General features: G+C 42.4%; 2 protein-coding genes across 2 annotated transcripts in view; both read left to right on the top strand.

Annotated features, from left to right (window-relative positions):
• The window catches only part of FAS (Fas cell surface death receptor), a 250,540-nt gene extending 240,293 nt beyond the window's left edge, over positions 1–10,247 (top strand). The window contains exons 3-10 of the mRNA XM_035537491.2: positions 3,174–3,342; positions 3,921–4,052; positions 6,394–6,505; positions 6,985–7,049; positions 7,404–7,481; positions 7,625–7,686; positions 8,161–8,182; positions 8,979–10,247. Of these exons, the coding sequence (XP_035393384.1) occupies positions 3,174–3,342; positions 3,921–4,052; positions 6,394–6,505; positions 6,985–7,049; positions 7,404–7,481; positions 7,625–7,686; positions 8,161–8,182; positions 8,979–9,394 (1,056 nt within the window). The 3' untranslated portion in view covers positions 9,395–10,247. The remainder of the gene's footprint in view (positions 1–3,173; positions 3,343–3,920; positions 4,053–6,393; positions 6,506–6,984; positions 7,050–7,403; positions 7,482–7,624; positions 7,687–8,160; positions 8,183–8,978) is intronic.
• The window catches only part of LOC118246182 (interferon-induced protein with tetratricopeptide repeats 5-like), a 348,670-nt gene that overhangs the window by 240,287 nt on the left and 93,752 nt on the right, over positions 1–14,631 (top strand). The window lies entirely within an intron of this gene.

Here is a 14,631-nt window from a genome sequence, read left to right as displayed (position 1 = left end):
CCTGTTGCTGAAAGCATTTTGAAGGACACTGTAAGAGTGAAGGAAAGGAGAGGAGGGAAAAGATAGAAAGGTCTCAAATGCTTAGGCACTTGAAAAGCAATGAAAAAGGAGTGAAACCAAAAAATTTGTGCCCATGTGATAATTCTTATGGATTCTGCTAAGGTTAGATATCCCTGATTGCTTCTACTCCTATGGACTGCTCAGTTCACTCCATCTTCAGATGTGACAACTGGTTTTAGTTTACTATGAGAAAGGTAGAACAGACCCTCTGTGAGTCATTTTGGACTGAAAACGCACAGCCTCCCTTTGAATATACACATCATAAAAAAGTACCTATCACCCCTGCCTCTGAAAACCCCTGCAGTGCGTTCTGCTAGTAGCACTCGCTGCGCAGCGACGAGGAGAGGAGTTAAAGTATGCTCCGGAAGCTAAATGACTACTGACTTTTTTCCTGTAAGAAAGGGCAGACCAACACTTTTATGTAGCAAATGGAATGATTTTAAGAGGGTGCAAATACAGGAGGAGAAAAAAAAATTAAAATTAGGGTGTTACTTTGAAAGCTAACATCTCCAAAGGTTTTCTCATTATTCCTTGTGCAAGAAGGCACTGCAGGGAGACTCTACAAGCAGAAGCTACGTAGGCTTTCGGGGCTGCTTAAAAGTCAATTTCTGAGAAGTGTTCCCCACTTCTTTTAAACATACCAGGAAGTTCACCTCTACAAGTGACAGTGGAGGGCTTCCATCCAAAAAAAAAAAAACACAAACAAACAAAAAAACCAACCACCACAACCACACTGCTTCCCTCCCAAATCTATCAGCCTAGCTTATTTGTGTAAGCTTGAGTTTTGCTTGAGGGAAGATTGTCCATGCACGCACTGCGTTTGCAGTGGTTGAGTAGACCCTAGAAGCAATTGTACTAAGTTTTATTCATAGTAGTCATTTAGAAAGTTTTTTTTTCTTTCATTTTATCCTCTTTCCTACACGATTCTCTGTACATTTTCTTTACACTAGCGTAGCCCCACGTCTTCTCTTTACTCCCCAAAAGCCACAAGTGCTGCTTCACAGCTCTGACACAGGAGACACGTGTGCCAGAGCAGGGTGGGCAGCTCCCCAGCGGGCACAGAGTTTGGCCAGGTGCCGGGCGAGGGCGGATGAGGAGGAGGGAGCCAGCCTAGTGCCGCAGCAGGGTAAAGGCTGGCAAGAAGCGGGCAGGCACCTCCGAGCGCTGGCTGTGTGCTTGGGAGCAGGTCGGTGCTGTGCCACTTGTCCCCACTGAGTCACAGTTAGTCCATCAGAGGGGAGAGACTGAGCAGTCACTTCCCCACCGACTTCCTTCTGCTGTGAGCACCGCTCGCATCTGCCCTCCACGTGCCCCGGCCACGCACCTGCACGTGGGTCTGAAAGCCTGGCACCATCGGGCTTCCTGGGGCTGCGACGGCTGCCTCAGGGTTGCCAGAGCCACTGGCCCTGGCCTCTCCACCCCGTTTCCAGACCCTCACTCTAGCTGGGGTGTCACGGTGCTCCTGGTTCGGCTCGAGAGACAGTGCAACCATCCCCTCCCCTCCCTTGGCCCATCCCTACATGTGGCGGAGGAGCAGAGGCGAGGGGCTTCACCCCCAGGTGAGGGGCTTCACCCTCGTCCAGGGAAAGCCAAGCTAGGCAGGATGGCGGCCGCCCCACAGGGCTGACCTCCTGGCCTGGCTCCCAGAGGTGGTGTGCAGTTGGAAATCCAACCCTCTCTTTTTCAGTAAGTTCAGATAATTACAAGAGTTTTCTACATCTAGCTAAAGTTACGGTGGGCATCCAAGCAGTTTCACACAACTTCATGAAGACTGAATGAGCCAACCATTAAATATCACCCTCTGTCAGGGAAAATAAGTGAATAAAAGTCTAACAGTAAAAATAACCAGTTTTCAAACTAGGAGAAAGTTGCTTAAATATACATATAGCATATCCTTTGCTGCCAGCATTAATAGACACAGTCAAGTTTGTATTAAGCTGCAACTCCAAAGTGCTAAAGGCTAACCATTCAGAATTAACCTCTTTCATATAATCAATTATATGAGTCAAGGTATTTTGCATACTGATTTAAAATGCAAGCAAATATGCGATTAGCAGGACTTCTGTAGCCCGTCCACTGTGCCATGGGTATGAGGACTACACAATTTATTGTGTCTCATTACCCTCTAATCCCTTTCTGAAAAAAGGGACTCTCTGTCCCTCTCCTTTACAACTGGCCTGTTCTTCCATTTTGCCAAGGACAATAGCACTGGTCCATTTGTTTCCAGGCATCATTTTTCCCCTTCCCCTCATAATTTATATTTTTACGTCTTTTGGGAATTAGGAAACAGTCTTCTGTAATTAAAGGAGGAGCAAGAACAGCAAATGTAGAGCTTAAGTTTGCAGTTAAGACTGTGAACTCTTCAAGGCAAGGACTGTCTTAATTTTTTTTTCTGTTGCCACTCCACACAGATAGTATCAGAAAAGTAAAATAAAAAGGTCAAAATGTTCAAATCAGTCCATAATATCAGCAGAAACTGGGCTAACTAAAGGCAAGCTCTCATTTAACTCTCCTGCATAATAGTATTTCTGGGATGGAACCTAGTTCTCCAGCCACCGAGCTGTCAGTTAATTACATAGCTCCACTATATAGACAGGAGATATGTCATACTTAGTGCATGCAAGTCATCTACAGAATTTCCCACAAAACTATTGTGAAGAGTAAGGTAAATCATGGTAGATCCATCCTTCTCTCTTTCCCTCTTTACACCCAAAAGAGAAAAAGGAGTGGTTTGGCCTCTCTCTGGTCCACAGTACTTTATTATGAAGAGAGAGGACAGTGATGGCAAGTAAAGTTACTATTGACTAGTAAAATAGGAGAAAAAAAAGCATTATACAATTTAACTTGAGAATGCATTCAAAGAAACGGAACAGGAGTGTAAATTAGTTTGGAAGACGAATAATATTCTTTTAGGACTATATAGGCATCATCTGCTAAGGAGAAAAATAATTGAATTGGAAAAAAAAAAAGTGAGAACGAGAACTTCAGTAAGGGGGTGAATATGAATATTTTTAGTAATGGAATGACAATGCTGATGTAGCTCTGTGCTAGTAGTAACATGCACCTACAGTCCTTGACAATTGCTTGTATAATTTGATGTTCTTCTCTCCTAGGTGGCTGTCTTAATTACTGAAGCAGAGTGTAAAGATGATACTGAACATCCCATACATGTAGCATACAATAGATCTATTACAAGAAAGAGGATCATTGCTAAGAGGGAAATTAAATGTACTGAGGATGAGTACAATTTAAATGGTCAGTGTTGCAAGAAATGTGAACCTGGTGAGTATAATGGCTTTTCAAGACAGTCTTTAAAAGTGGAAACCACAACATGCACAACTGCTTTTTGCCGAGATAACTACATGGCATGCTGTGGCTTTCTGGTTGCAGTGCTTCTGTCCAACCATATCTTTCTCTATTACAGGACATCATACACTTCAAAAGTATTTCTTGAGCTCAGTGCACCAGTAACTTCTCACCACAGATAGTAGTTCACACATTACATGCTCATGACAGGAAAAAAAACCTATATACAGCTTTCAAAAAGTTTTTATAAGTAATAAGTATAAACACAGGGTTTTGCCAATGAGATACTCCATGCATTCATGGGTTTTGGAGTTTTACATGTTCAGTTTTGTTTGGTGTGTTCTCCTTCAGTAATAAGTTGGAGGAAGAGGGAAGGATAATCAGAATTTGATGTATACTACCGTCCTGAAGAACACATATGTACGCATAAAGAATATGGATTCTGTTCGTATTTGTAAATCAAAAGGTATTAGGGATTAAAACCAAAATCTGATTAGAGCTCATGGCTTTTGTCCAAAGGTATAAATCTTATTCTTGTTTCTCTGTCTCTACAGGTTATGTTAAAAATACTGACTGCCCAACAAACACTGGAGAACACTGTGTATCATGTAACCCTGGAGAGTACATGGATCATGCCAACGATGAGAGAGAGTGTAAGAGATGTGCTTCATGTGACAGCGAATTTGGTATGTCTATAGAAATAGCAGTGAGTCTTATTTCAGACAAGATTGAACTGAAAAGCCTCCATAACCCCCAAGCAATGGGTAGCATGCAGATTAAATTGTTTTAGTAGTAGGACATGGAGGACTTTATGACAAAGTCATAAGTTTATCCTCTAGTTTCTTTTTGTTAAGTACAAAAAAGGATGAAGAACAAGCTATGTTGGTCTATTATTTCTCCTTATATCTGCCTTTGCTCATCTAGGAAGCGTTTGGAAAGTAACATCCCACCTCTTTCCACACTTGCCTCTACAGTGCCTTTCTTTACTTTGCACAGAGGCAGATAACCCACCTGTTCCAAGATGCTCTGATGTTGCTAGTTGGACTTACAGTAGTTAATGCTTCTTCACCAGCCTCAATTTTGGATTATGATATGTTCCTGTCAGATTATCTCACAAGCACTGTAATATTTTAGGAGTTATAATGAAGGACCCTACAGATAACGCATTTATTTGGTATGTAGTAGCCTACTTGTGGCCAGCATGACAAGTAGCATCTCTCAGTAAGTTCACTGATAATCCAGTTGGAAAAAAGAAAAGACAGGATTCCACACCTTATTTTCTTTATCAGCCCTGAGGATGCCAATAGCTTGTAAGTTCTCAGAGGTCTTGTGTTCCCAAAAGCCTCTTTTTGTCTTCACGTGCCCTCATTAAGTACATAACTTGATCTAACAAAAGATGTTGGTTCTTCAGAAAAATTTGTCTTTCTAGATAGTTTTCAAACTTATGGTGGAGATGTGAACTAGTACATAAGAATCAGCTTTGTTTCCTCAAAGACATTCAGTTTTGAGCACAGGCTTTTCTCCTTGAAAAAGAGACCTTCTACAGACTGGTTAGGGTCAATGAAGGAAAGCTTGCTCTCTCTTCTTCATCCTCTATTTAAAAGAAAAGGGGTGTTGTAAGAAGCAGAGAAGGGAGCATTCCCAGCAATTTCTTTTGTAGTCTCTCAAGTAATTGATAATATCTAAAATTTCTGGAGCTGATAGAGTGGTGTTTTTTGATACATTCAGTGTGCTTTGTGGGATATAGCATCAAATCACAAAACTATAAGGCATGTGGCATGCCTTAGTGCGTCAGGCCAGTGGCCCCCCCATCCCAGTATTCGGTGAGCAAGAGATACTATTTAGAGAAGAAAAAAAACCACACCCACAAACCCAATTTCTGTGCTCTGTTCCCTGCAAAGTCTCCTAGCATCCACATTTATGGGAGGGAACATTAGAAAATTCACCTCTACCTAGTCAATTATAATCCATTTATGAGCCCTTTGTGCATTTGCCTGTTGGGGGACACCAGGTTCCAGGAATTCACTATCCAATGCATAAATACCCTGCACAGATTTTTTTTTTTTTAATCCATTAAACTGATCTCCTACCAATTTCACCAGGTGTCCTGTAGTTCTAGTATAGCTGGACTTGCAGAATGATAGTTCTGCGTTCTTCATATCCAAAATCCAGTTTGGTAAGCAGAGAGACAGCTCTTAACTCCAGTATGGTTGTTCTCAGATCACCTGTAGGAATATAAAATTAGCTTTATATTTAGTTAGCTTTACATTAGCTACTATAATAAGCATTTTTAGATGGGTAACGAAGATTACTATAGCGAAACAATTCAGTTTATGTACAGTGCCTAGTTAATTAGTAAGAAACGAATTAGAATCAGTTAAAGGTAATGGGATTACTATTTTTTATGTGGTAACTCAAAAAATCCCTTCTGGTCCTATATACCAGATGAAAATAGCTTTCATAGTAGATAACTCCACTTTCAGAAATTCTTTATGCAGAAATAATTTTTCTTAAATGGAGATCTCTTTCTCATATACATTGAGGACAGGAGAAAATTAATACACTTGTTTTGATACTTACGCAGGGAACGTTAGCCAGGAGTGGGATAATTCCTCACTATTGAGGCTTCTCAGGAAGAGATAAAAACTTGCTGTCTGTCAGGGGGAGTAAAGAAATTGTCTCAGACGTAAAGATGAGAAATGGGGTACGTGATCTTTTGTGGTCCCTTCTTTATACTTCTTAACGGGAAAAAGAAGCTGACAAGTTCGGCAGTGCCAAACGAGTCCTCTTCTAGCAAGTACTTTTGTTGTGTGATCAGTTTTTTGAGCTATTGGCCAGCAGAGGTCTCTCTCTGCCATCCTTGTGTTTCCAGTACTCCCGCAGCAAGGTTCCTTATGAAAGCTACGTTCTACTTACTAAGGGTCACGAGTACCAGCTGTGGTAGAGCTAAAAACACACAGGTCTGACAAGAGCTTGTGAGCAGAGGCCTACTTTTTCAAATTAACAAACTTTAAGAATTCGTTTTAGGTTTTCAGGTTGGAAAGAAATGTACCAAAAAACAGAACACAGAATGCATCTGTGCACAGAACTATTTTTGCAGTTCTGTACCATGTACTACACATTGCGACCGATGTAACACGTAAGTTTATGCTTTCATTGTTAAATATGAGAGTGATAATATATTATCACACTTTTTTTTCCAGACAGTTTCAAGACTGGGGCTAAGATAATGTTAACCTGAGAGAAAATATACTAGTTTTCCTTTGCACTTAGCTTGTTCAACTGACCTCACTCAGTCAAAATAACTTGCATGCATGCAAGCTTTCCAAAGGCATGCCAAAAGTCTGTTCACATCCAGCAACTCTATATAGCATTTTCAAAATAATATAATGGAGTGTGTAAGCTTTCCTATTGCCTTTGTGTGATCTACTGTTACATCTAGAAAATCATTTCCACGCTTTTTCCCCCACACTGTTTTCATACCTGTTAAGTTCTATACTCCAACATTCTGTTATATGACACCTTTAGCCAACAAAAAGCATTAGATGATTTTTATTTGCTCTCTTGACGCTTTATAAAGAGAGAAACAAATCCCACAGTAATTCATCTTTTCTGCAGATGTGAAAATGTCCCAGTTGAAGAAGAATGTACTCCAACTTCAGACACTGTGTGCAGAGCGGAAGGTACCATTTTAGAGTCTAGCATCTGCTGCATTTTGAGAGGCTATTGCAATTGTAGTGTTTTACACAATGACCCATAGTGATTCCTGAGTGCTAAGGGGATTGTATCTGCTGGGCCCTGTACTGACCTGTGGAGCACAATTGCCCTTTCCTCTTGATCAGAGTAGAGATGCAGGAGCTATTACTCCTTTCTGGGGGTGACTCACGACAGTCAAGACTAACAAAACACTAGCTTCTGCCATCAGGAGTCAACAGAAGGGCCTCTACAATCTGATGCAATCTTTTTAAAAATTTAGTGTATTGCTGTATTGCATTTCTTGGCTTAGCTTTCACGTAATGTTTCCAATGTTCCAACAGGAATGCCATCATGGGGCATTGCAGCTGTGGTCATACTTGTGATAGTATTATTAGGAACTGGACCACTATTAATATTCTGTAAGTGATTCCCCTTTTCCTTATTCCTAACATAGTCTGAATAAGATATTCAGCTGCTTACTCAGATGTAATTTTATATTCTTGGAGTCCAGAGGAATATGCTGACCTGGATTTTAAGAGTGTTTTGTGTTTTTCTGTTTCAGGCAAGAGAAAACGTAAGGGTCTTACTTGCCAGGAGAACCCAGGTGAAACACTCCCTGAAACAGTAAGTGGTATTGCTTAGATCAGATAAAACTCAGCTTGATGCAAGGGAACTCTGTTCCATTTAAATTACCCTGATACTGGCTGAACACGTGCATGCCTCTCTTCTATGAAATCAGTGAATTAAATTTCACCATAAGGAATCTTGGGAGAAGTAAGAGAACTCTGTATTATTTCTTCAGGGTTTGTTGTTGTGCTCAGTTACATGACCAAGATCAAAACCTAACAAATCATCACACCTCCACTGATCTAGGGTACCTGCTCCCCATGTGTATTTTTAGGAAACAGCAATTGTGAGGTGATTCCCCAAGCTTACCCAAGTCAAAATGTGTCCAGTCTGATTCCCTAGCTCATAGAATAGGGGAATCATGGAGAAAACTGTGTTATGACATCTGTTTATTCATGTTAATCTGTTTATGCATGGTTGGTATTTAACAAAAATGTTATGTACTCATTTCTTGCTTGCCTCTCTTTTCAGATTATACCGCTTGTATATACAGGTAAGAGACAAGTAATTTCTCAAAATTCAGTAGAATAAAAAAAATACAAACATGTAAATCCTACTCTAAAGAAAAGGGTATTTTTGTATAGACTGCCACTTCCTAGAGCTGTCACTCAGCACAACATTGAACACTTATTAAAGAAATGCCAACTTATAATGTGCTTGTTAAGGCACACCTTTTGCCTCAGGTCTGTTGTATAGGAAGCAACTACTAATTGACAATAGGTGGATTTCTTTTCTGCATACAGCACAGGCAATAGGAGGCAGCAAGCTGGATTTCTAGAACCATGGATAATTTTGATAATGGAGTAGCCCTACAGCCAGCAGTAGAATCACAAAAACACAATCCTACTGTACATTCAGGGGCAAAACCACAGTGGTAACACTCCATAGGAAGAGAATAAAAGCTCCAAGGCTACTATCACAAAAAACCTGTCCCATTCCAGGACATTTCCCAATACTATTTTGAGCAAAACAGGTACAGGAGTCATGACCAGGCTTGGATGATTGAGAGGGATAAAGAGGTTACAGAAGGAATTCAGTTCTTTTTAAGGTGCTTGAAAGCAATACAGTTACAACCCTGGATATTTGAATTATCTTCGTTTGGTAGGAATGTGTAAAAGCAGACCTGAAATATACTGCAGAATCACACATAAAACATACAGAGTCACAAATACCTGAAACTTAGTCTGTTTTGGATAGAAAAAGTATCAACTCTAAGCATAGGTGATTAAACAAGCAAAGAACAGTAAGATTTCAGTGCCAAGAGCATTCATTTCCTTTTATGCTTCTAGATGTTGACCTGAGCAGCCACATCCCTATTATTGTGGAAGAGATGACACTCCCACAAGTCAAGAAGTTTGTCCGTTATCGCCAAATATCAGATCCTGTCATTGATCAAGTATCGCAGGACAATATTAATGATGCATCTGAACAGAAGATTAAGCTGTTTCAAGCCTGGTATCAAAGTCATGGGATTAAAGGAGCCTATGGAACCCTACTAAGCAGCCTGAGAACGTTAAAAATGTGTGCTGTAGCTGATAAAATTGAGGAAAAGCTGAAGACAGTTGTTTCCAGCAATCAAGAAGGGGGACAATCTTATAATGATGATATTGAGCAAAGCAAAACCTGCAGTCAGGAAGGTGGGAAGTCTTATCATGATAATGCTGAGCTAAGTAAAACCTATTCTGATAGCTTGGAAGAGACATAGCACGGAGTCATTTGAAAGTTATTTCTGACTGAAGTAGTATTTTTTAAATACTACCGCTAACAAACCTTTTAAATGCCATTGTTGTTGGCAGCTGTGAAAGTTTCAAGGTAGTTATAATACAAACGAGGAATAATTACGATTTTTGTAGAGGTATGTTTCCTTTAAAAGAGTCTTACCTGTTGATTTTGATTGTAAAAAACTAGGAGGAGAAGTTTTCTGGCTTACTTAATAAAAGTAGCAGTCAAAGAGTTCTGCTATAGGACATGCTACAAAAAGAAAATAGTAGTAATTGGCAGAAAGGTTTAGCCCAAATGTGTGGTCCTGCATGCAAATCAATGAATTTCTTACGTTAAAGTTCTGGAATGTTGCATTTTTGAAAGTGAAAACTCCAGCGTTAAGAGTTTATGCAGTGTACAAGGACGAATGCTTAGAGAGAAAACAAACAAACAAACACTCAACCTTTTGTACCTCATTAGTTCTGAATATAATATTAATGTATAATCATATTTTGCCCTGTTGTAAATGTGATTTCTCCCTTGTGTGAAAGCACCTGTGTGTGTATATTTATATCAGTTTTCTATGTCAAAGCCCCCACTATTAAGTAAAAGTATTATTTCCCTTATTATCTGCACTGACTTCAAGCCTATTTTGACATTAAAACCCTTGAAGGAAGCAGAAACAGGAGCTGGAGTAGCACAACAAAAACACGGATTTTTGAAGGCAACCTGCGCAAGCTGTAAACTCTCCAGACCCAATCATGCAACAGCCAACATTATCTTTTCTAATGCAGGAACGGCTACAATGAAAATATCATCTAATAAATTAAAATAAATAAATAAATAAATCCAAGTAGCGCATGACTTCTCTTTTCCTTCTTACAAGGTAACCTATACATGTCATCTTTAGGTTTTATTTTATTCGAGTCAGTAAATCACAGAAAGGGAGATCATTCTCCTGGGGAAGAAGAAGGAAAAAAAAAAAAAAACACAAAACAACATACCTGTCTTTCATCACAGGCCTCAAGAGGGCTCCTCAATTCAAAGACCAGCAGCACTGAGCTGCTTTGTAGTTAAGGCTTTTCCTGCTCCCACACTGGTTCATAAAAAGTCTCACAAAACCTTTTGGCAGAAAAGGAGACCATCCTAGAAAGATCTGATTTTTGTTTTGCTAGATCTGCCTGTTAACAGGGTAACCTTCTTTGGCTCTTTCATCCATTCCCTAAAAGGGAATCTCCAGTTAAGTGCCAAGGACCCACCAAAACACAAGAAGACCTGCCTGAGGCTGCTCCTGGCTGAGCAAGTGCTGTCAGCTGGGGTGTGTGGACAGGTCCAATTGCTGCCACCTGGCCCCAGGGTGCAGAAAGGGCAGGACAGGCATGCCAGCAGGTGCTGGGAATCAACCCCAGGGCAATGCTGGGTGCCCACAGCTGCAGCAGGGCTGCTCCCAGAGGTCATGCTGCTGGCAGGAGCAATGTGCCTGCCAGGGCAGCACCCGGCCCTTGAAAGCAGCTGGAAATGCAGCCACAGTTCTATGTTTTGTACTAAGCTGAAATGAAAAGCAGGGTTTACATTAGTAGCTTCAAAAACTTCTAGACTTCTATAGACTTGTGGACTGTCTGAAGGCCACTGAGCCTATTTTCTTGCCAAGCCATGACCTGGTTCAGGATGCACAGCTCTTCCACAGTTCTCAAACACCACATAGATGCTAAGTGCTTTTAAAAACCTTCCCACCTGCTTTGGAGCCTCTTGCTTCCAACCTTTCTGCATTTTCTACGTGACCTAACAAATTAACATTACACTGATTTGCTGACTATGCTGCCAAAATCCCCACACTGTGCTGCTGTTCAAAGGAAAACATTCAGGCAGCTGTAGCTGGACAGTTTAATATCCATGCACCTGACTTGGTCATCTATGGACAAACTACAGATCCTGATTAAGGCACAGCATTGTGCCTTGTGATCTGACATGCTGGGACAGCGTGCTGCTTGCTGCTCTGTTTTGGCCAGACTCCACATACACAATAATAAATTATCATGACAGAATAAAATGTCTGCCTTTTGGCAAAGCAGCACAGCACTGGTGTAGGCTGTGCCATATTGACTTCCTAGGCTGTGGTTGTGCAGAAGTACAGCCGAGATAGGAAGGAAGGAAAGCTCCATGCTCTCACAGCCCCTAGTAGACAGACTGCTCCCTGCACTGTGTCCCACTTAGGAAGGCATAAATGTCGCTTAAAGGTATGTTGGCATTTGCTTGACTTGAGCATTGGGTTTTCTTGGCATCTGGCTTCATCCCTTATAGCGAGGGATCTGGCCACCAGAAACCAAGGTTGTTAGGACTTCTGTGTGTCAGTTAATGTAACTGGGCTGAACAAGACAGATCTGAAAATGGATGCAGCAAATCTCATAAGTTTGTGGTAGTGAAATAGAACGTGAATTTTTTGTTTCACCACACTGGAATTCCCCAACCTCAGTACAAGGAGGATGGTTAAAAAAAAATAAAAATAAAAGTCCCTGAGCAATGAGTCATTTTATCCTTAGGAGACCTCTGCAAGACTGAACCCCGGCTGCCATGAACTCTAGTGGTTAGCATACATTGTATTTTTTTCTTAACCAGAACGTTGTGCAACAAATAAAATGACTGATGATACTGTGCAGCTGGTTTTTCAAAGCAGCGTGTATGGTCTATGTTGCAGTGTAGAGCCATCTGATCGAACTTAAAGTAACTGGACCAGGGGCAAGAAGCAATTTAGTTCTGCTGAGGCATGTTAGCACACCCAGATTTCCATTTCCTCCTGCTGCTGGGCCTCAAACTCGGGCTGCATAGGAAAATAACTCCGAGCAGGTTATGTTAGCAGTTTCACCTTTTGCTCTCACCGTTCCCTCTCAGAAAGTGCACAGAGTGCCATGCTGCTGAGAAGGCTGCCACCACCTTAGCTGCCTGCTGAAACCTGTTTCTGGTATCTTTACCCCATGACCTGCAATCTCCACACTTGCAATGACTAAATGACTAACCTCTTTCTCCCCAGTGACAAGGCTGGATAAGCAGACAGCCATGTAAAATAACTCTTTTCTCAGCCTTAGGTAGGAAAACAAAAACAAGAAAGAGAAAAAGAAAGCAACAGAAATGTCTTTGACTAATGAAACTCTCCTGCTCTATGGAAACACAGCATCAGAAAAGCAAATGGAAACTGAAACAAAAACTTGTCCAAGGAATGAGTTGACACATTTTTGAAAAGCAGATTTGAAAGGGGAAGCTCCTTCTTCAGGAAATGAAAACTGTGCTAAACATTTGCATTATGACTTAAAAGAGGAAAAAGAAAAAAGAAAAAAGAAAAAAGAAAAAAGAACATTTGTTATTTTAAACTAACAGCAATAGAGGAACAGGATCATAGAAACAAAAGGCCTGAGGGATGATCTAGATTCAGTCCCCTGCAGACTGTAAATGACCATATGAGAGCCGGGGCTGCTCAGAAGCCCCATGTGCTCTTCCTCTGTGCACACACCCCCCATCCTCACCCACGCTGTGAACTGTAGAATAGCTCCTGCAAGCAAGCCTGGCACCTGCAAGAGGACAGCAATCAGATCACTGTGGCAGTGTGACACCAGGAGAAGGCATGAGAGGTCCAAGACAGTTCCATTCACAGTACTGCTACGCTGTGAAACTGCTAAAGTTGTACTGCAAGCTGCCAATTCATGAAAAGGCATTGCTGAGAAGTGAAGAGCAGAGCACAAACAATCCAAAATGTGTCTTTGCAGATAGCATGATAAGCATATTAAAGCATGAGAGAGCTGTAGGCTTATTTCCTGTACGGAGAAGAGGGAAGGAAAACAATACAAACAAATCTGTGAGAAAAACAAAACTATTGGGAAAAGTCCCAGAGCTGGACAGACATCTTTTTTGAGGGAAGATACAACCTCAAAACTCACATCCCTCTCTTACTGTTTGTCAACACTTTGATTTTGGACTTGAAAGGGAAGCTTACATTCCTGCTATCCCACTGCTACTGAGACGAAAAATGCCCTCCATGCGTATCTAGCCTCCAGTACGAAGCTGTGGTTGAGGATTAAAAGGGATGTGGGAACAATGACAAAACTTAATGTACAAGCAGTATTTTCTGGAGAGCTTTTCAGTGGTTTTAGTTCATTTCCAAGCTGCAAGCATCACTTTTAAGGCAGACAGTGCTAGAGGACCCTTTCCCATAGCTTACACAGAAGTCTCACTCCTCCTGTAAACCAGCAACTGTGACAAAGTGCTATTTTTCATTGCAGACAACCAGCAAAAAATGTCTGTGATTGCAGGCATTCTGAAAAGAGGGTCCTAAACAAACACGGGAGGAGGAAGTGATGAAAAGCCATGGCAGGAGGGAGCCAAAGGTGCAGTCCCTGGAGGGCCAGCACGCAGCCTCCCCACTGCCGCTGCACCCCGGCAATCAGTGCGTTTGTCAGACATGAACGTCTCATGTTTTACCTTCCCATTTTCCTGGTCCTTCCCACATGCTATGCCAATATCCCTCTCCGGACATACCCCTGGGATAGCTGAAGCTGTTGGAAATGTTTTATGCCCCCCCAACTTGCTCGGACGCGCCGTCCTGCCAGCCCCCCCGCTCTTCTGGCCGGGGACCGCAGCTGTCACAGCGGTCGGTGGGGCAGGGTGGCTGCGATCCCGGCCGGTCTCAAAGGGGCCGGAGGCATTAAAACCGCATTAAAAGGGCAGATTTCTACCCGGGGTGTGGGTGGGGTGTGTGTTACTGGCGGTGCAGGGCCACCAGTGCCCAGCAGGCGGCAGCCGGTCCCCACACAGCCCACGCATGTCCCCCGCTGCCGGGCTCGGCCCCACGGGCTGTTCCCCACGGAGGGGACAGAAGGGACACGGTCCTGGAGCCTTGTCCGGACAGGGCAGAGCCTGCCCCAGCTCCTCCTGCGGCTCCTGAAGGTGCCTCCGCAGGGGTGATGCCCAGGGGCTCCTGCAAGGCTCCGCGGAGGAGCACAGCCTGCCTCAGCCTGCCAGGAGCAAGGGGCTGCAGAGAGGCCCGCGCTGCTAGGCCCAGCTCTGCAGCAGCACAGCCGATGACCTGGCACCACCGGCTTTAGGCTTAGTAACACATGGAAAAAAGTTGTAATGACGAAACGTCCGGGCTGGAAGTCTGGAACTGGCAGCGCTACTGACATATGTGTGACGCTACCTGTGCCAGCATGAACGTGCAGTGCAGCGGGGTTCAGAAATGCTCCCACAACACAG

The sequence above is a fragment of the Cygnus atratus genome, chromosome 7, assembly GCF_013377495.2.
Source record: "Cygnus atratus isolate AKBS03 ecotype Queensland, Australia chromosome 7, CAtr_DNAZoo_HiC_assembly, whole genome shotgun sequence".
NCBI classification, from domain to species: Eukaryota; Metazoa; Chordata; class Aves; order Anseriformes; family Anatidae; genus Cygnus; species Cygnus atratus.
Note: the sequence above shows the minus strand (reverse complement) of the source record. Positions and strands in the feature narration are given on the sequence as shown.